Here is a 20,918-nt window from a genome sequence, read left to right as displayed (position 1 = left end):
GGCTATTGTTTCCTTGGTTTTGAACTCAACTCTCCTATTTTTAAGGCTTTATAACTGAACAGGTTTTTTTTTTTTTGGTTTTTTTTTTTTTTGTTTGTTTTTTTGCAGAATCAATGTTTCCAGACCGAAGTGACTTTGATTATGGTAAGCTTTTTTTTCTGTTCAATAATGTCCAAACCTCTAAAGAACAATATTTGATTTGAAAATGTTTTATTTGTATGTTTTAGTGTGATTATAAACTGAGGATTCTGTTCTGTTGTCTGTGGTGAAGTCCCATGTGGTTTTGTCCCCTGTAGATTATGAGACTTTGCGGACCACAGGGGTTATCCTCGCTGTTATTATGTTTGTCTCTGGCATTTTAATAGCCCTGAGTAAGTTTAGACCTCAGATCATATACTCCTTGAATATAGAGACTGAATCACGTGTACATGAGCAAATTTATCTTTGTAATTTATGTATCATTCCCCCAAACAGGTAAAAAATTCACAAAATGTGTAAAATCCTCATCCAAGTAAGAATTGTGCAAGAATAAGTGGATGATTTGCCTGTGCATGCTGTATGATTATAACCTCTTAAGACACCGGCCAGTGTGGAAAAAATAGCTTTTCCAGTATATTTCACTGAATAAAACTGAGTTTCCCACAGTTCTTCCCTGGATGCTTTTTTTTTTTATTTTCCTAAATGCCCCCTCCTGTTCTGCATATACAACCTAAAATACACATCCAACAGATTGAAGAGTCTGACCACAGTTTTGGGTAGCAAATCACATACAAGATTAATATGAATCAAACTCTTCATGTGTTGGTAGTGAGCAGGCAGTTTTACATCCTCAGCTGATCGCATGCCGCTTGTATGGCGAGACAAGAAGAAAAACAAGAGCTGCTGATTGAAAAAAAAAAGGATAAATAAAATCTGCAAAATGGGATGTAGCTAATCTCAGCCCAGAACCCTGTGGCTTCAACTGTGACCACTGTGACATGCATCCACTTGATCAAATGCACCTAAGACAGAAGTTGTGGCCACAGTTTTCAGAATGCTAAAGTACATCATTTATCAATGGAAATCTTGATCAAAGATAATAAGTGTAATTTCCTCTTTTTTTTCCTCATAGTTCCAGCTCATCTGGTACCCAAATTCCAAAGACAGAGGGTAAGTTCACTTTCCTGGAGGGAAATGTAGATGTTCAATCTGTGCATAGATGAACTGTTAAATCTTTTGTCTCCCTTTGTTTTTTCTTTTTGCAGTACCTCCTCAAACTGTATAGGAAACACCATACATGCTTGAAAGAGCACAAGGATGTCATCACACGACCCCTGGCAGCGAAGCCGAACACACTCCAGTTGTTTATGGCCGGTGCTCTTTAGGCTAATGTACCTCTGCCAGCTGAATGAGTGATAAACAGGGTTTTCCAATACTCCTTCACTAAGCCTCCCTCTGGTTTCTGTTGCAGGGTCACGTGTGCTACATACAATTTAACTGGGGCTTTAATTAACATAAAAACAAATCCAAGTCATTAGATATTAGTAATCATGAGACTCATAAGATGTCGTTTCCCCTCCTGACCTCTTACTTTAGAAAGACAATAAAATTAAGAGCATGAAAACGTAATTAGAATTCTAACAAGACAAAATAAAAACTGCATGCACGGATCAGATGTTGCAATTTTGGTCTCCTCTGTTTCCTCTTTTGCCTTTATTTTCAAACACATTTAAAAGAATTGAGATGATATAAAATAATGAAAAAAATCGACAAGAAATACAAATCAATACATGTTTTAAATAAACTTCTTCATTGAAACAGGCAGCATAAAACCTTAATGAAAATTCAGTTACAATTCTCAATGTATTATTTTAAAATAAAATATGAATGAAGTACAAAGAAAGTGTATTTGTTTTGGGCTTTATTAAAAGAGGTTCTCTCTGTGTGATTCATGAATGATTTTTCTGTTCCAAATATAAACACTGTCTGTGCAGCACCATTTTCATTTCTAAATTCATCTTTTATAAATGTCAAGGTATTAAGAATTTAAATTGAAAAAATGTTTCCTTGATGTACTTGTATTGTTTTCTTCTTCACACACAACTTTATAAAATCATAATCTGACAGTGCAAACATGATGAATCACTCAAGCAAATATAAATTCATGTGACTAAATGTTATTTTTGTTAAGGCAATACAGGTCGGTGGAAATTGGGCTTGAAAAATAAACTCCATCTGTATGTCTTGTAAATGGATGGCAGGTATTTTCCATTCTCCTGTGAATGGGATTGATCAAAGATTGTTCTCAATACATCAAAACAATCTCAATGAACTTTAAAATCAGTGTTTTTGTACTTTTACTCATGACTCACGGCTAAAATGTACAGTCAGACAGTTTGTCACCGTTCTTACTCGTGTTTGTGAACATTCTTCGTCATATTCAGTTTCAAATACATAGCAGTTGTTTCTTTTTCCACACACCAGTCCACTGAGGATTTCACTTGTTATTACAAAAGTATGATGCATACGACAAAGTTAAGCTATAACATAGTTCTCATTTTCAAACACACACATTTTTAATGTGCACTCATATTCTGACTGAAACAAAGACCATCAGTCATGTTCAGTCATCATGATGGGGTTTTGACAAGGGAATAACAGGGGTTTCAGGGACAATGTACTGAATGTCATACTAACGATTTCACAGAAATCAACATAAAACAGGGAGTGTAGTCGCTAAGGAAAATGAACACTACTGCACCTTATAAAGCACAATCTATACCTTTGTATCAAATGTCTAATCATTTAGCCTATATTACCTTTTGAATTAAATATAATTAATGCCATGGTTGTTTTTTTTTCATTTCAACATGAAAAATATACAATTTGACAAAAATAAATAAATACAGAAAATTCTTCATATTTGTCAAAGTCCTAAATGTGCCAATTCATCATCAACACCATACGCTTGTTGAGAAGATCTAATAGTGGATAAATAATTCATGTCTCTACATAGAGCAATAAATAAAGCTCTGTATACAGACATTGAGGTACGAATAATTGAAGCTTCATGGATTAAAGCATTGTTTGTGTAATCCAATGTGAATTATATTGAGAAACGACTATGCCAAACTAACTGTCAACCTATAGACCAGGAACTCCCTAAAATGCCACAGTAATAAAATCCCCTTCTCAATAGAGGAAACATGTTTGAGGCTCATTCCCGTTAAATGGGGATTACAACTGATTTAAGTCATTCTTGGTCCAGCAAGGACATCACACGCCGACGAGATGAAGCGTTTCGTTTCTTCAGCATGAGCTTGAGCTAGAGGGGAAAAGAGAAAAGCGTAATGATGACTAGGTTTAGTCAGACAGTGGAGTGTGTGTGGACTGAACGCTGTGGTGGATGTGGATACCTCACCTGTTCCCCGTGGAGGTCGCTCTGCAAGAGGTGAGCTGGTTGGTCATTTTCCAGGTTGCGGATACTGGGATCAGCTCCTTTGCTCAGCAGCAGCTGCAGGATCTCTTCCTGGTGGGGGTTACCATGGAGACCAGCTGCCATGTGTAAAGCTGTGTGGCCATGAGCCTAAAACAAAAAGTGAATGAGTCATGACTGTTTATTTTGCGGTTTACTGTACATACACTATGTCTGTGCACAGACACTTCACACATGGCCACATTAAAACACAACTATGATTTCATGTCTGTGTGGGACTTACTTTCATATTGACAAACTCTTTCATGTTAGCCAGGGGAATCTTCAGCAGATAACGAACCAAATCAATATTCCCCTCCTTTACAGCCAAGTGCAGCACAGTCTTGTTACTTTTGATTTCCTGGAATCACAACATTGGAAGTGAATGAAAAAACACAAGAAAACCACACAAAGTCAGACTGAGACAAAACAAAAGACAGAGGGAGGTGTTTGTGTGTGTTTGTGTGTGTGTGTGTGTGTGTGTGTGTGTGTGTGTGTGCGTGCGTGTGTGTGCGTGTGTGTGCGTGCGTGTGGGGTTGCATTCCCTATCATGGCCAAGATGAAAGAAAACCTGGGCACTTTGCCCTTCAATGAAAGGTCAGGGTTTAGTATTTCAGAGCTGCTTTCTTTCCTGACTGATGGCAGATTTACTAGTTTACATATTAAAAGATCATAATTCGACACTGTACCTGGCTGAGCAGAGACGACCCTGCACTGAGAAGCATCTGCACACAGGAGAGCTTGTCTGCAGCCTTGGTCTGAAGGCTGACGTCGGCCAGGCCACTTGAAGATAACGCCTTCATGGTGATGCTGTGAGAAATGGCTCCACAGTGAAGCGCTGTCATGCCTGAAGCAAAGATGAGGGAGACACATTCATGTCAATCACAACAGAGGGGATCTATCTATCTATCTCTCTCTCTCTCTCTACAGATATATATATATATATATATATATATATATATATATATATATATATATATATATATATATATAGATAGATAGATAGATAGATAGATAGATAGATAGATAGATAGATAGATAGATAGATATAGATATAGATATAGATATGCCTATGTGTGACTTTTATATTGGTAAAGTGACCAGTTCCCACAAAGCAAAATGTGGACTACAGTATGTTTGTGAGGGACACTGCTCAAACATAGGATAGTCTTCGATTTTAATGTCTGTTAAACTCACTGACTATGAATAATAATAAAATAATAAGCCTGAATCTGTTCATCTGTCATTCTGATCATGCATTACAGCACTCGAAAGTTATATCAATGATACAAACTATTGATCACTAAACACAAGTTTCTCTTCCTGTTTGGGAATAAGAATTCAGATCCCACACAGTGTGTGGATGTTAATGCATATTTTTAGTTTTAATCATTTCAGTGTCCAGTTTAAAACATTTGTTAGAAAATTAATCAACTATAAATCATATTATATTGATGAACTGTTATTCATTAAATTAACCCATAAAGACCCAGTGCTAATTTTGTGGCCGTTCCCAAATTAATTTTTCTCTCTATTTAACTTTTCTTAAGTGATTTATCACCATTTATTACCCTCTGTATTTTTTTAATTTTCACTGGGAGTCATGTATTTTCCTATATTTAATTTCTTATATTTAAGTTAGATGTTCATGAAAACACAGTAAATTCAAAGGTTATTACATCAAAACAGAAAACTGGAGAAAAAGTGACTTTTTCAGCAAAGTTATCAATAACTGAACATTAAAATAAGTGTCTCCATCCACTGTCATTTATCAAACTCTATGGGTTTTACTGGTGAATCGATGTTGTAGATGATGACGATGTTTCCGCGTTCACTGCAGAGCCTCTAAACGTCCAAATGGGTCATATCAGATGACCATGAAAAGATGACAAATTGCATTTTGCAACAATTATTTACATGTACTGATAGGATTAGTGAATTAACAGGTATTAAACAGTTTAGATCAGCAGATGCTTTTGTTCACCCGTGGCTGTTTGGGTCTTTATGGGTTAAATCGAGTAACTTGAAGTCTGCAACATATTAGATTTCAAAAGGGATCAAAGCAACAATACTCCTAATGTTCACAGAATCGACACATGCATGAATCTGCATCCTCTTATGCAGATTTTGCGTGTAACTGTAATTTTCTTGAACTCATATTGTATTTACAAATGGGTTTATCATTTGCAAAGAAATGTAACTGAACTGGTGTAACTTAAATGTACCTTCAAAATTCCGTGCTTCCAAGTTCACAGCAGGTCGACTGGACAGAATCTCCTGCAGGAAAAACATTTGTGTTAAAGTCCGCTGCCAACACACGCCTGGCCTCCTGCTTTTAAATGAAAGAAAACCAACTCTGCCGGTGTTTTACCTGGAGAACCCCTGGGAAACCGTAGTGGGCGGCCAGATGAAGAGCGGTTTGTCCCTTAATATCACAGGCGTTGATGTCTGCTCCTAATGACAGCAGGTCTTGCACAATCTCTGGATGGTTTGCCGTCACCGCCACCAATAAAGCAGTCTGCATGAGCACGCATTTAAAGGAATTATCAACTCAACCTTAAGAGAACATTTGCTTCAGAAGATGTGTCTTTTTTTTCCTTCATGCTGTACCTTTCCCTTGTGTTCTTTGGCATCAAGCTTCCCTAAATCCCTCAGCTTCTCTGCAGCAGCGTAGGCACACTCCCTGAGACCCTTGGCAGTGTAGATGTGCAGGATGCTGACAGAACAAGAACGCATGATAGATTAGATTTAAATGAGCCGTAAAAATCATGTAACCCCCACAAACACTTTACACTATTCCCTTTCAGAGTTAAAATTTATCTTTCCATTTTATCTGGGTTTCTAATCATCCAGTATGAATGGGCTGACTCATTGAAATCTTTAGTTTCAATGAATCTTTCGAGGATTACTAAACGACACGTGGTTCTCACTCTCGGCTTACAACTGAAAAGGAAACTCTTGCATAAGTAAAATCATGATGCCTGCTCACATATGCTCTTTTACAAAACATGCGTAGTAGTATCAGTATTAGATATTTCAATTCTTACTCTAACAGGTGCAGAATGAAAACCTGTTAGATTGTGCTACTTGTATTATGTTCATGTAGTTTTGTATTAATTTCACAGAAACATGATATTTGTCTGTTGGTGCACACTAGCAAACACACAGGAAGTACTGAAACACAAGCCTCCATATGCTCACACAGACCAATATAAGATCATATTCTTCAAAATCATAGAGATGTATTTTTATTTTAGACACCAGTTCTACATTCTTCAACTGTTATTTTCATATTCAGTAAATACTCTATATTCAGTAAATACTCTATAGTTACATCACCCTGTATTACAGCTTTAAATGGATTTAAATCAGCCTGTCTTTCTTTTCTTCTGAATTTCAAACTCTACTTAATTTCATGACATTTCCACTTTTTTCACCGGCACGGTACTCACGTATCTCCATCTTCGTCCTGCCCGATAGCTCTGCTGTAGTCCATTCCACTCAGCAGCATCCTGGCTTCTTTCAGCTTGGCAGCATCCAGAGGAGTTCCAAAAGTCATCTGTGTGGTCTGACTGTCCAGAAGTGGCCAAGATGAACCCAAACTGGGATCTGGGACTGTCAACGGGCACTCCTGCTGGATATAGAATAGAATAGAATAGAATAGAATAGAATAGAATAGAATAGAATAGAATAGAATATTCAAGGTGTCCAGTAACTTACACAAAATTCACAATATCACAACAATGCAACAATTATGTACAGGAGTATATAAATACAGAAGTTGCATAGTAATATAAAAAGTACCATAATAGTAAAGTAAAATAAAAAAGCTGCATAAACTAAAAGAATTATAGCCCTTGGTTGTGCTTCAATGTGTTTTTATAGATAGATAGATAGATAGATAGATAGATAGATAGATAGATAGATAGATAGATAGATAGATAGATAGATAGATAGATAGATAGATAGATAGATAGATAGATAGATAGATAGACGGACGGACGGACGGACGGACGGACGGACGGACAGAGAGATAGATAGATAGATAGATAGATAGATAGATAGATAGATAGATAGATAGATAGATAGATAGATAGATAGATAGATAGATAGATAGATAGATAGATAGATAGATAGATAGATAGATAGATAGATAGATAGATAGATAGATAGATAGATAGATAGATAGATAGATAGATATTTTATTAATCCAGAGGGAAATTCAAGTATTCAGTAGCTTTGCATACAGCACAAGAAGACAAAAAACAGACAAATCAAACAGGCAGGTTAGTAACCAGATTAACGTTAACATAGGGTTAGTATATATCAGTGGTTCCCAACCTTTTTTGGCTTGTAACATCACAAATTTCTGGCGACCCCCGACATTCAAAACGAATTTTATTTTTTGCCAAAATTTATTTGTTTTTGATCATGTAATAGTTTGCTATACTATGTTGCAAATAAACATTAATTCAAGATGACATTTAGTCTGTATAATGCATATTATTATGGACAGAGGCAGAAAAGCCAGGTGTCGATTATGGCACAATGAGAATTTTATTTTCCTTGGTCAGGATATGTACAGTCAGTCTAGCTTGGATTTACAAGGCTGACAATTAATACTGAACAAACAATAACTCAAACTATGAGTTATGAAAGAGCTGCAGCATCTGAAACCAACCACAATCAACATTTGAAAGATAAACAGTACCACAGTGCTTCAGTTTCAGACTCAGAGTTTGTCATGTCTTTTATGTGCTGATTGTCTCTCTCAACTCGCCATATATTTTTTTATTAGTAAGTTTTTTTTGTTTTGTTTTGTTTTGTATCAATTAATAGAAATTTCACACGACCCCATTTGAATTCCAGGCAACCCCACATGGGGTCCCAACCCCAAGGTTGAAAAACACTGGTAAATACCCTAAAAAAACTTGATAGAAAACTTAATCTAAAAGTATTGCCAGAAAACTTACTCTAAAAAACTTCCTGTACAATACTGTAAACAAAACACTTCTACTTTAAAAATCTGTAGAGAACTAAAAGTATTGTCAATATTTACTTCAATAGTTTAATTCAGTATTTGAGCATCATTTCAGCTGATGTCAGTCAACATCCTATTAAGTGCATGATTGTTGCAGCAGAATTGAAAATCGATCTTACATAAGTGTGGGATATTGCATCTCCAAACGTTTGCGGCTGTGTGCCATAGTCTGGTGTCATTGGAAGATTGTAAGCATAGCTGGGTCCTGGTTGGTTCAGGTAATAACTGAATGAAGGTTCAGGTGCAGTGGTCCACGGCTCAAAGCTCACTGCCATGTCTGAGTAGCTGTTTGAAGCACCTGGGATGAAAAGGAAGTAAAGTTATTCATCACTGATAACTCAATCTGTGATGAATAATACATGCTCCTAGTTTTCAAGTTACCTGTGCAGGTAAACGGTTCCAATGATGACAGATGCTGAAAGACATAACAGAGATACTGCTCTTATCTGTGGAGTTCATTTGTATCTGTAGAGGTGTGGGGATGGTCAGTGTGGCGTCTTACTGTTATGGTGGTGGGAGGAACAGGACTCGTGCTGGCTGCTGAACAGGATGGTGGCACCGATGACGTTTCACGCTTCCTTTTCTGCTCCAAGAGTTTCTTCACTGTGGGCAGAGTGCAACACGGCTTCTCCTTCGGCGCTGAAATAAAACACAATGATGTAAGGATGAGGTGAGTCACGTATTTCTTCACAAATCCTGAGCAAACTGCCATCACATTTAGATGAAGAGCAAAGACACGGGAAAAAACCAAGATATTGAATTTACATATTCTTTACCTTAGAAAGTCCAACTAGAAATTGGGAGATCTTATTAATTATTAATCAGCTTTAAAACCCTTAAACACCCAGTGCTACTTTTGTGTCAGTTCCCAAAGGATTTTTTCTCTATATTTAACATTTCTTAAGTGATTTGTCACCATTTTTTATGAAATAATCCTCTGTATTTTGCATTTTTCTGGTGAAAATCAGGTATTTTCCTATATTTAATTTATTAATCATGTAGATGTTTATAAAAGCTCAGATTAAACTTGAGGGTCATTATACCAAAAAACAGAGAAAACTGAAGAAAAGTGACTTTTCCAGTAAAATACATCATTAACTGAACACAAAACAAGAGTTTACGAACGCTGTTATTTATCAAACTCCATGGGTTTTACTGGTCAATCAGTGTTGCAGAAGATGACGTGTTTCCACGTTCACTACACAGCCTCTGAATGACCAAATGGGTCATATCTGATGAGCATGAAAAGATGAATAACTGTATTTTACATAAATTATTTACATGTATTGATAGGATTAGTGGATCAACAGGTATTAAACAGTTCAGATCAGTCAATGCTTTTGGTCGCTAGTGGATATTTGGGTCTTTAAGGGTTAATGTATAGCCCTCATCCTACAAAAAGTAATGTCGGTTTATTTATACATTTAAAAACCAACAAAAAAAAGTCATAATGCAAAAAAAAATTAAACAAATCAAATGTCTTTCTGACATCATTCAAAGATGGAAAATATTTGTTAAAGGCAGCTTTAAAAATCTGAAAAAAAGAGGAAAGACACTGACACATTCTTCCACAGAGGGAACTACAATAGTCAAGATAAGAGGAAACACAGACATGTAGTGTGCTTTCCAAATCTTAAATAGACAAGACAGATTTTAATATTATAATCTGAAGGAAATGTGCAAAACTGGTGTTGATGACAGATTTGGTTCAGCTATCAAATTAAATTTTAAAGCAGAATAATCAAATATACAAAGATAACGCCTGAATTTCTTCAAATGTCAGACTTTTTTTTAATCCAAATTAGGTTATGATTTTTGTCCAAATGTTGTTCCACTTTTAATGGCCATGAAATGTGAAATATGCCAATTGTCGCACACAAATAAAATGACATGGACATCCCAGTACAATCAGCCTCTGTGTGTCTGCAGGCGTCTCTTATTTCCTGTTGGTGAAACATTTGCATTTTGTATCTAAATTGCATTTTGACTGTAAATTGTCAATGAGCCAAATGTCCTGAGGCAGGTTTAACAGCACAGAAACATGTAGCACTAACATGACAGGCTTTGAGCATCAATTTGTATTCATACTATAAACCTGAACAAAAAAGGCCAAAACAGACAAAAAAGAAGGTTTTCTCTTTCGTTTCAGTTTTCCTGCTCCCTTTTTTAAGTACAGTACATTAGCAAAAACATCCATTATACTATGAGTATGTTTTCCCCCTGCTGATACAGAAATATCATTTCCATTTAACGGGTAGAGGAAATGAGAAAAAATAGGAAAAAAATATTACAAAACAGAATTCTGATGTTTCCAGAAGATGATGTGACCACACAGGTTGTTTCCTCAAAAAGTGCACCCCACACGTGAAAGATAAAGTGATATTTCCACCCTGTGCGTGGAACCGGTGTAAGATAAACCTCCTCCATTAGGAACAGAGACTTGTGTGGCCATGTAAACCAAACAGATTCATCAGAAAACCTTAGTATGGGATTGCCACTGCTTATTTTCTATGACATCTTCCTGTCTGACTCCGTTACGCGAACAGCAACGCAAACCACATCTTCCTGCCTTTGGTGTGTCACAGGCCCGTCACCCCGACACATGTAGCTGTCTTCTGCTTTCTGTTGCACCTACATGTCTGGCAGGCAGAACAGGCGGGGACAGAAGCAGGGTGACATCTTCTTTTGTCACTTTTCTCTTTGTCTTTTTAGCCTGTGAGTGTTGACGGCTGTGGTGCGCCGCGCAGGGACAGACAGCCCTAGTTATCAGAGCAAATACAAAGACGGCGTACTTCTAAAAACGACATGCAAATAAGACAAGTGACAGAGAAATAAGACCTCCAGGTTAGATTTTTCTTGCCGGTGAGTCTTGTTGTCTCTCTACTCAAAAACAACAGTGTCACCTGGAGCAGAAAACCTGTCCCACATAATAAATCCCTGTGTTGTGTTGTGTTGTGTTGTGTTGTGTTGTGTTGTGTTGTGTTGTGTTGTGTGATGTTCCCAACAATAAATGTCACTTTATCAGAATAATGACATCAGTCTGTACCACTGCGAGTTTCATTTTCAAGTTCACAAGGTGCTACTATAGGTTAGTCAAACCTTGACTCATTTGATCTTTATACTCAAATGTCACCTCTGGCCTTTTTCGGATGATACGCTATTGTAATATGCACCTAAGTCGTATTGAAGTAAAGGTCTGTTGTATCAGCAGAGGGAAACTAGAGGTGAGGAAATGACAGAAACAGAGGACATCTTAACTGTGAGTTTACTCTAACTGCCCACACACTGCGACAGGCTACTCTGCCTGATGTGCCATATTCAAATAGACTTGTGGAAACCCCTGGACATTGAGTCATGTGCGTGGGAGGTTGGGGATTCCGACGACCTTTCTCTTTTGGCTCAGTCCTCAGACCCAGCACAGGCCAAACATATTTCCTCTTTTTGTGGTTTAACAGAAAGAGCACACAAGAGAAACCACGTAGCCGGTCAGAGTGTGAACAAAGAAAGTCAAGCAAAACAAGTGTCACCCTCCCAGAGCCTGCATGTCTACTTTTCATCAAAAGAGGAATTGAAAACTAGTGCGTATGGGTGGGGGCGGATCAGGGTTTCCCCAAATAATGCCCCGACTCTTGGATTCACCAGAAATATGGGTTCATTCATTGAAAACTGAGATCGAGATGTACTTGAACGCAGCATTCAAATGACTAGAATTATATACAGCCCCAAAGCCTGCACATAATAGAGACCAAAGATATAATCTAATACATTAATCTAGATCTGTTGGATTATATATGTAAATAATATTCAATTTTTCTCTTATTTTTCATTTTTCAGTTGTTTGTGGGGGATTTTCTACCTGTCTTCTTCTCTGCAGTTGCTCGTTGTATGTTACTGCTGTTAACTGTTAAATTTCCCCATGGTGGGAGAACTAAAGTCTTGTTTTATCTTATCTTATCTTATTGTAAAGCAGCATTAAATTAGAGTGGGAGTTCATGTTAGGCTGGTTTTAATCTGACAAAGTGTTTAAATTGACACACAATATATGAATAAGTAGAAGTAAAAGTATTTAGAAGTCATATAGACTGGAATAATTACGTTTCCAGACACATTCCTCCTTTTTATTCCTATTTATACACATCAGTAACACCTTTTATCAAGTGCAATGAGTCCCAGTTACAGTTTGTCTCAATCATTTCATGAGAAAAGGTGAAAAGATTTTATACCAACACTATGGGCAACAGAGTAAATAAATTAAAAGTGAATGTGAAGTTGTATTTAAAGTGTTTCAACATTAAGATTATGATGATATTATAATAAATGCTGAAAGTTGGAAGCATCCAGCAAACTTTTCTAACTTGACAAAGTCATGATTCAAGTTCTTACCTTAGACATGTCAATCAAATCCTGCAAAATAAGTGATAATACTGTGGTTTTTGGTGTCATAAATAAAGCAGAATACTCACATTTATCAAAGTGCATGTCAGAAGCGGTTTTGCCTTGGAGTATTCAACAGTTCCTCCGATCGGTGTGGTAAAAAAAAAATAAAATAAAAAATGGTAAAAAAGGAACTGTAGTCGTGATAGAAATCTGAGGGATCCGTGATGTCCGTGTGTCTCGGAGTGTGTGTGACTTGTTGTCTTATCACTTGTTGCTTGTACACACAGAGCACGTTGTTCCCAACGCCGCCCCCAGCTGGGCCACGCCCCACGCAGAGGGGAAGCCACAGACACAGCGCGTCACCACGGCACGACAAAAACACTACGAGTGGGGGGCAAACAGACGGACCAAAAAACGGACCCACAGAAGAGTCCAGTCCGGTCCGACAGGGTACAAATGCAAAAAGTATACTGAAGATATTTACAGTGTAAGAAAGAGGTACAGCTGTGGAAAAAATAAAGAGACCACTGCAAAAAATATTACTTTCTCTGATTTTACCATTTATAGGTATGTGTTTGAGTAAAATTAACAGTCATTCATTCATTCATTATCTGAACCAAAGGGTAAGAAATAGGTACAGCTGTGGAAAAAAATAAGAGACCACTGCAAAAATATCACTTCCTCTGATTTTAGATAGATAGATAGATAGATAGATAGATAGATAGATAGATAGATAGATAGATAGATAGATAGATAGATAGATAGATAGATAGATAGATAGATAGATAGATAGATAGATAGATAGATAGATAGATAGATGGATAGATAGATAGATAGATACTTTATTCATCCCATAGGGAAACTTACAGGTTCCAGCAGTATCCACAACTTCAAAACAACAGTAGTAAAACACAATAGTAAGAGCACAATCGTAAAAAGAAAAAAGAAAAAACTTAAATTTTCCACAAGGAGTCAGTGCAAAAGGAGACTGTTGTGCTTAGAGTCAGTGCAATGAATGAGTCTGTGCAAAGGATAAGGATAAAGTGCAATGTAAACAATGCAATGTAAAGTGTGTGAGTCCTACAGTCCAGGGGGCATGAGCAGTGTTCGTATTAACTACTACTGCTACCTAGCCCCCCCCCCCCCCCCCCCCCCCCGAGTAGAGTCAAAGAGCTGGATGGCATGGGGGAGGAAAGACCTCCTCAGTCTGTCAGTGGAGCAGGACAGTGACAGCAGCCACTCACTGAAACTGCTCCTCTGCCGATCATTTATAGGTATGTGTTTGAGTAAAATTAACATTCATTCATTCATTCATTCATTATCTGAACCAGAGGGTAAGAAATAGGTACAGCTGTGGAAAAAATAAGAGACCACTGCAAAAATATCACTTTCTCTGATTTTATCATTTATAGCAGGGGTGTCAAACATGCGACCCATGGGCCAAATCCAGCCCACCAAAGGATCCATTCCGGCCAGTGGGATGAATTTATGAAATGCAAAAATTACACAGAAAATATTAATCATTTTAGTTCAGGTTTCACATTCAGACCAATTCAATGTCAAGTGGGTCAGACCAGTAAAATACGGTTATAATAACCTATAAATAATGACAACTTGAAAATTTTCTCTTTATAAATGTAAACATTTTTATGTCATTTTACTGTATTTATACTAAAACAAACAATCATTTCTCATAAGGATAACCTGAACAAGTATGAACCCGAAATGTCTTAAGAAGTGCAATTTTACCAATATTCTGTCTGTTATTAAATGTTTTGTATGTTTGTAGATCCACAGTGATCTGTAAGTTATAATATACATGTGTAAATGATAAGCTGAAGCATAAAACTGTTAAAATTGCAATTATTTTTCTTAAGAAATTTCAATTTGTTTCTGTTATTCACATTGTTTTAAAGGATAGTTTGTAGATATAAACATTTTTATAATATAATTTTACTTTTTTCATTCTAAAACTGTCATGCCTGCCGCCAGACGTTAGTCTGGTTTTGTCTGTCTTGTGTGTTTGTCTGTCATTTCCTGTTTTATTTTGTTAAGTTCTCCTCTTATGTCATGTCTGGTGTCTTTGCTTCCTTTCCCTAATCTGTGTCACCTGTGTGATTACCTGTCCCCGCCCTGATTTGTTCCACCTGTGTCTCATTGTCTTCCCTCCCTTTTGTGTATTTAAGCCCTGTGTTTTCCCCTGTTTGTTGCCAGTTCCTATTTTCCCTGTGAGATACTTACCAGTGGTTTTTGGATCCTGTCTGCCAGTGTATGACCTGGTTTGTCATCTCTGTTTTTTGCCTCTTTGCCTTATCCCTGTCTGTGCTTCTGCCTCCAACTGATTACGTGTGTTTGACCTTATCGGCTGTTTTTATGGTATGTGAGCTAGCCTGATCCTTATGTCCTGTTGCCTTTCCGTCTGCCTGCCCGTGTTTGACCTGGTTCTGCCACTGACCTCCCTCTGCTTTTCCCTAGTCGGATTCCCGACGTGCTCTACCGATCCGGGCTGTGGGTTTTTGTCTCCAGTCCGATTTACTAACCCAGAGAAGAACCCGGGACTCATTGGCCTCAAGATTTTGTTCATTATCAGTGAACTGTCAGTGAGCTTGGTGTTTAAACACTGAACTTTTACATCTGTCTCTGGGTTGTGCATGTGGGTTCAGTCTATGTACTCTGTGCATTACAAAAACATGGAGAAAAGTTTGGAGTTGACATTGTCTGTATAATGTTATTTTACTGGTCCGGCCCATTTCAGATAAAATTTGACTAAACGTGGCCCCTGAACTAAAATGAGTTTGACACCTGTGATTTTATTGGTATGTGTTTGAGTAAAATTAACTTTCTTTCATTCATTATCTGAACCAGCTTTATCCTCACTAGAGTCACGGGGGTCACTTGAGCCTATCCCAGCTATTTATGGGCGAATGTGGGGTACACCCTGGACATGTCACCAGTTCATCGCAGGGCTGAACATATAGAGACAATCACTCTCACATTCACACCTGTGGGCAATTTAGATTAACCGACTAACCTATCAGTGCATGTCTCTGGATGGTGGTAAAATGAACATTTTTGTTTTATTCTCTAACTACCCACAACATTTCTCCCAAATAAAAACGTTATTTAGAGCCTGTATCTGCAGAACACGACACATGGTCAAAATAATAAAAAGATGCAGTGTTTTCAGACCTCAAATAATGCAAAGAAAACCAGTTCATATTCATTTCTAAACAACACAATACTAATGTTGTAACTTGGGGAAAAGTTCAGACATCAATATTTGGTGGAATATCCCTGATTTTCAATGACAGCTTCCATGTGTCTTGTCTCTCCTCCATTGCTGTTGGATGACTTTATGCAGCTTCTGGTATAGAAATTCAAGAAGCTCAGTGATGTTCTGTGGCTTGTGTCCATCCATCTTCCTCCAGAAGTTTTCAAAGTGGGTTCAGGTCTGGAGATTGGGCTGGCCATGACAGGGTCTTCATCTGGTGGTCTGTCATCCACATCTTTATTAACCTAGCTGAGGCCAGGAGCATTGTCCTGATAGAAAAACCAGCCCTCAGAGTTTGGGAAAATTTTCAGAGCAGAAGTCCAGTAGTTTTCAATAGTTATTTTTGGATTCCAGTTACTTTTGTGGTACTAATAGCACTGTTTTTGCCTGTTGTAAGAAGATAGTAATGGCCACAGTAGTAGTTTTTATACTTCTTCTTAAATAAGACATGGATCAGGTGTTTATTCAGTAGAATAAGGTGTTTTTGTGTTGGAATTCAGCAGACACAGGAATGGAATAGCTGTCATACATGCAGACATGCTGATTTCACAGGAAATTACAGTGGTCTCTTAATTTTTTTCCAGAGCTGTATTTTAGTTTAGAGGCCAACATACAGAACAATATGATGGGACCAGTAAAATATTAGCATAAAAACCTAGAAATGATGACAACCCCCCAAATTTCCCCTTTGTTTTAGTGTGAAAAAAGTAAAATTACGTGATGAAAATATTTACATTTACAGAAAAAAGTTGAATAATCCAAACAACCATGAACAGCCTGAAATTTCTCAAGAATGAAGTGGGATTTTAACAATTTTATGCTTGAATGTTTTGTATGTTTTGTGCATAAAAAACAAAGAATGATTTAATAGATGTAAAAAGATTAAAACAACATAAAAGACACATGATAAAAAAAAAATAAAAGATGCAAAGAGATACCAGAGGATTTGATATAAAAGGTAAAACAATATATAAAAGCCTTAAAAAAAAAAAAATTCAAATGAATTAAAAGACACAAGAACACAAAAAAATAATGTAATAGACATTAGAAACCTAAAGTACATAAAAGACACAAGACAACAAAAACCACAAAGGTGACATTAAAAGATTAAAACAATATAAATGACACAAGAAGACAAACAATATAAAATATCTAAAGACGGACATGATGTAAAAGGTAAAAGAAGACAAAAATGACGTTAGGAGATTAGAAGTGTCGGAAGTGAATTAAAATACTTATGAAGATAAAAACAACCTAAAAGACAGACAAGACTGAAACAATGTAAAAGACAAAAATGACAAACAAAGATCTGAACCATTATAATGACACAATAAACACAACATGACAAAAAGGACATAAAAATTATACTTTCAGATACAGTTTTTGTTACTGGGTGAATGTAGGGAGGAAGGAGCAGGTGTTCAGCTTCCTAACACTACTAAGCATGTACAGCATGGTAAATATTCTATAAGTACTCACAAAATCTTTCAAATGTAAGGAAAGATGCAACATGAAATGAAAGTGCATGAATACCACAATAAGTTAGTGTCTGCAATATGGACCTTCACTCAGCCATCATCAATCAATGTTGACACATAAAATTTGGATAATGGAAATGAAAAAACAGATTATTTTTAATTTTCAGAGAGCTAGTTTGTTTACATCTGCATTTATTTAATAAAAACATCATGCTGTATTCCAAGTACATTCCACAGTAGTCCATCTTTCAGACCTTATTTATTGTATTTTTAGCCTTCAGTGATTTCAGTCAGACATTATTAAATGTTAATATAAGTTTATTTTGACCCCAACAGATTAACTAACCCACAGTCGTTCAAACCTAAACACTTGTCTTTCTGAAAATTAAAAAGAGTCCCCTGTCAGTATTAAATTAAGTTAAATTAAATACATGCAAATGAAATTTCGATTTTCCAAATTATGAGTAACTTGATTAAGGCAAGAACAGTTCATTTATATAGTGGCTTTCATACAAAAGCACTGCATATTAATGCAAGGAACATCCAGAGGAAAACAAAAACTTCTTACATAAACAGAAGACAAAGATGTTAGAAAATATCAGAGGAAGAAAGTACAGAGTATAGAACCAGAATAATATCATAACAGAATAGAATAAAATATTAAAATAATTCAATATGAGCTTGATGAATAGTTGTATCTGTGTCAGACAATTTGTTCAAATATGTCAAGAATGAATGAATGAATGACAATATGGGAAAAAATGACTGAAGTAAAATAAATAAATAAATGAAATAATGATAGCTCTTGCAATAAATAACAAACAGTAAATGCTTAGGGTTTTGTCTTCAGATGAGTTTTAATAAAAGACAAACAAAACAACATTATTCAAACATTTACTGTCATTTAAAAGAAAAACACTTCATTTAGAAACCTGCTTTGTGTGTTAATAATGATGAATATATTTCTGGTGTTGACTCAGTTCCTCACTGCACTACACATTATCACCTTCAAACTCCCATGAGTCGTTGGTTCTTAAACACATCATGTGTCAGTCAGAAGGAAAGTGAGAGTCCAATCCCGGGGTCTGGATTTAAGTGGTAGGGTTTGTATTCGTTTACTTCAAAGTCATAGTTTTATCAAAATGTTTTACCCTATTTAGGTGCATCCCACTGGAACCTTTGTGTCACTGATTTAGAATAAATGTTTTTACTTTTTTCAACCACAAATGTTTCCCAAATGATTAAACATTTTAGTCAGCCAAGGACATAAAAGTATACAGAGGTGGAGAAAATAGAGACCTGAAAAAACATTTAACAAACATGCCCATGGGTTTAAGGGAAAGGAAGGAGGGTAGAATTTGATTGTAATTTTATTTTTAAGTGACAAAGTAAATGAGATTTTTTTTAATTTTTTTTATTGTAGAGTCAAATATTTTACTGAGAATATTTTTTAGCAGGTGTCCAGTTGTCTCCTCTTCTGTAACTTATTTTCATTGAAAACTGAGAGGAAGAGATGTACTTGAACACATCATTCAAATGACAATAATAATATACAGCCCCAAAGCCTGCACATAATAGAGAAGAGAGCTATAATCTGATGTACAAATCTGGATCTGTTAGGTTGTAAAATAACATTAAATCAGAGTGGGAGTTTGTGTTAGGTTAGTTTTAATCTGACAGAAGTAAAAGTATTTAGAGGTAGTAAATGTAGTCATATACACTGGAATAATTCAGTTTTCAGACACATTCCTCTTTTTATTCCTATTTATACACATCAGTAATCATCTTTTATCAAGTGCAGTGAGTCCCAGTTAATCTTTGTCCCAATCATTTCATGGGAAGAGGTGAAAAATATTCAACAGTATATGGGTAACATTATAAATAAATCAAAAATGAAGGTGAAGTTGTATTTAAAGTGTTTCAGCATTACGATTATTTGTGATGTTATAATGAATGATGAAAGCTGAAAACATACAGCAAAACTTTTCTAACTTGACAAAGTAATTATTCAATTTCTTACAAAAGTATTACCCAAGTGACTTATTTTCATTTTAACATTTTGCTGTCATTGTTATATTTAAAACCAGTTTTACAGTATCCATCTGTAAATATGTGGACCGTTTACACTGATTATTTATTTATTTATTTATTTATTTATTTATTTTCTGTCAAATGTTACACTAGGAGCTGGTTCCTTTTTCTGCTACCTTCTTCTAAACTCATGTTCTTGTCATTCGTAGTCTATTTCTAGGTAAACCTACGCATGCCTGTGGATTTTTTCCTACATGTTTAATGACTCAGTTTCATGTTTTGGAAACAGCGCCCCCACACATAAGAGCCAAATACTGCAGGTTACACTGGTCCATAAGTAAAATGCCTCCAGAATAGAAGTGGCGAAACCTAACCAAGTTTGAGTCACTAATAAAGAAAGATTAAGTCATAATGTTGGTTGGCTGTAGTTTCCAAGATACAGTCTGGGCTGAAAATGTGAAACTCAGAGGATTAAAGAGAGAATGAGTTTTACTCAAAAGGAATGTTTGTCTCAAAGCAAATAGATCTACTTTAAAACACTGTCTGTACATTATTTCACATTCACTTTTCAGGCTCCTTCTAGTGGAAGATTCATAAATGTATAGTATAAATATACATAAACCAACATTTATCTGTAATAACACTATCAAATGCACCAGCATTTCATTTGTTTTCATTTGTCATTTGTTTTCCAAAACATCTTATTCAAGTATATCAGATTTAGAACATTTAATCTCTAAGACAGATCATTTCTAAAAAAAAAAAAAAAAAAAAATAGTTAAATTAATTCAAATAAATGTAAAAGGGGAAAAAAATGTATATCTGTGTTATTCACCCATAGACACTTTTTTTCTTGTTTTTTTCCACTTTCTTTCAAGCTCATTTAAGTAGTATGGGTTTCCGACCTCTGTTTTTAAACAAATTCCACCAGACCAAATCAGTTTCAGTCTTTATTCCATTTCTAATGTATGGCTATTATATATAACGTACCTTCTCTGTAATTACGCTGAACTAGGGTTGTTAAACATAAGGCTCGCGGACCAAAATCAGCCCAATCTGGGCCACAGGATGAATTTGCAAAGTGCAGAAATGACCATAAAGTTGAATGCTATATTGTTCAGTTGTGGACGCCTGTTACTAAATGTTTTGTGCTTTTGTAGATCCACTGTGATCTCCAAGTTGTACGGTACATGTGTAAATGATAAGATGAGGCATAATATTGAACTTTCAGGTTGTACATGGTTGTTCAGGCTATTCATATTTTTT

At 36.1% G+C, this 20,918-nt stretch overlaps 1 protein-coding gene across 2 annotated transcripts; it reads right to left on the bottom strand.

Moving 5' to 3' along the window:
• Positions 1-1,784: 1,784 nt before the first annotated feature.
• Positions 1,785-13,056, bottom strand: nfkbid (nuclear factor of kappa light polypeptide gene enhancer in B-cells inhibitor, delta). 2 transcript variants are annotated; one of them, XM_030157053.1, is made up of 12 exons: positions 12,959-13,056; positions 8,998-9,134; positions 8,877-8,910; positions 8,615-8,793; positions 6,907-7,088; positions 6,065-6,170; positions 5,826-5,972; positions 5,680-5,731; positions 4,144-4,301; positions 3,699-3,815; positions 3,401-3,565; positions 1,785-3,304 (listed from the first exon to the last, which is right to left on the bottom strand). In XM_030157053.1, the coding sequence occupies exons 1-12, from the start codon at positions 12,972-12,974 to the stop codon at positions 3,233-3,235; spliced, it is 1,365 nt and encodes a 454-aa protein (XP_030012913.1). In that variant the 5' UTR covers positions 12,975-13,056; the 3' UTR covers positions 1,785-3,232. The 2 variants fall into 2 exon arrangements, with proteins under 2 accessions (XP_030012913.1, XP_030012914.1); XM_030157054.1 differs by having other exon boundaries at positions 6,907-7,085.
• Between the last annotated feature and the right edge of the window lie 7,862 nt (positions 13,057-20,918).

The sequence above is a fragment of the Sphaeramia orbicularis genome, chromosome 16 (genome assembly GCF_902148855.1).
Source record: "Sphaeramia orbicularis chromosome 16, fSphaOr1.1, whole genome shotgun sequence".
NCBI lineage: Eukaryota > Metazoa > Chordata > Actinopteri > Kurtiformes > Apogonidae > Sphaeramia > Sphaeramia orbicularis.
The sequence above is the reverse complement of the archived record's forward strand: the minus strand, read 5'-3'. Positions and strand labels throughout refer to the sequence as shown.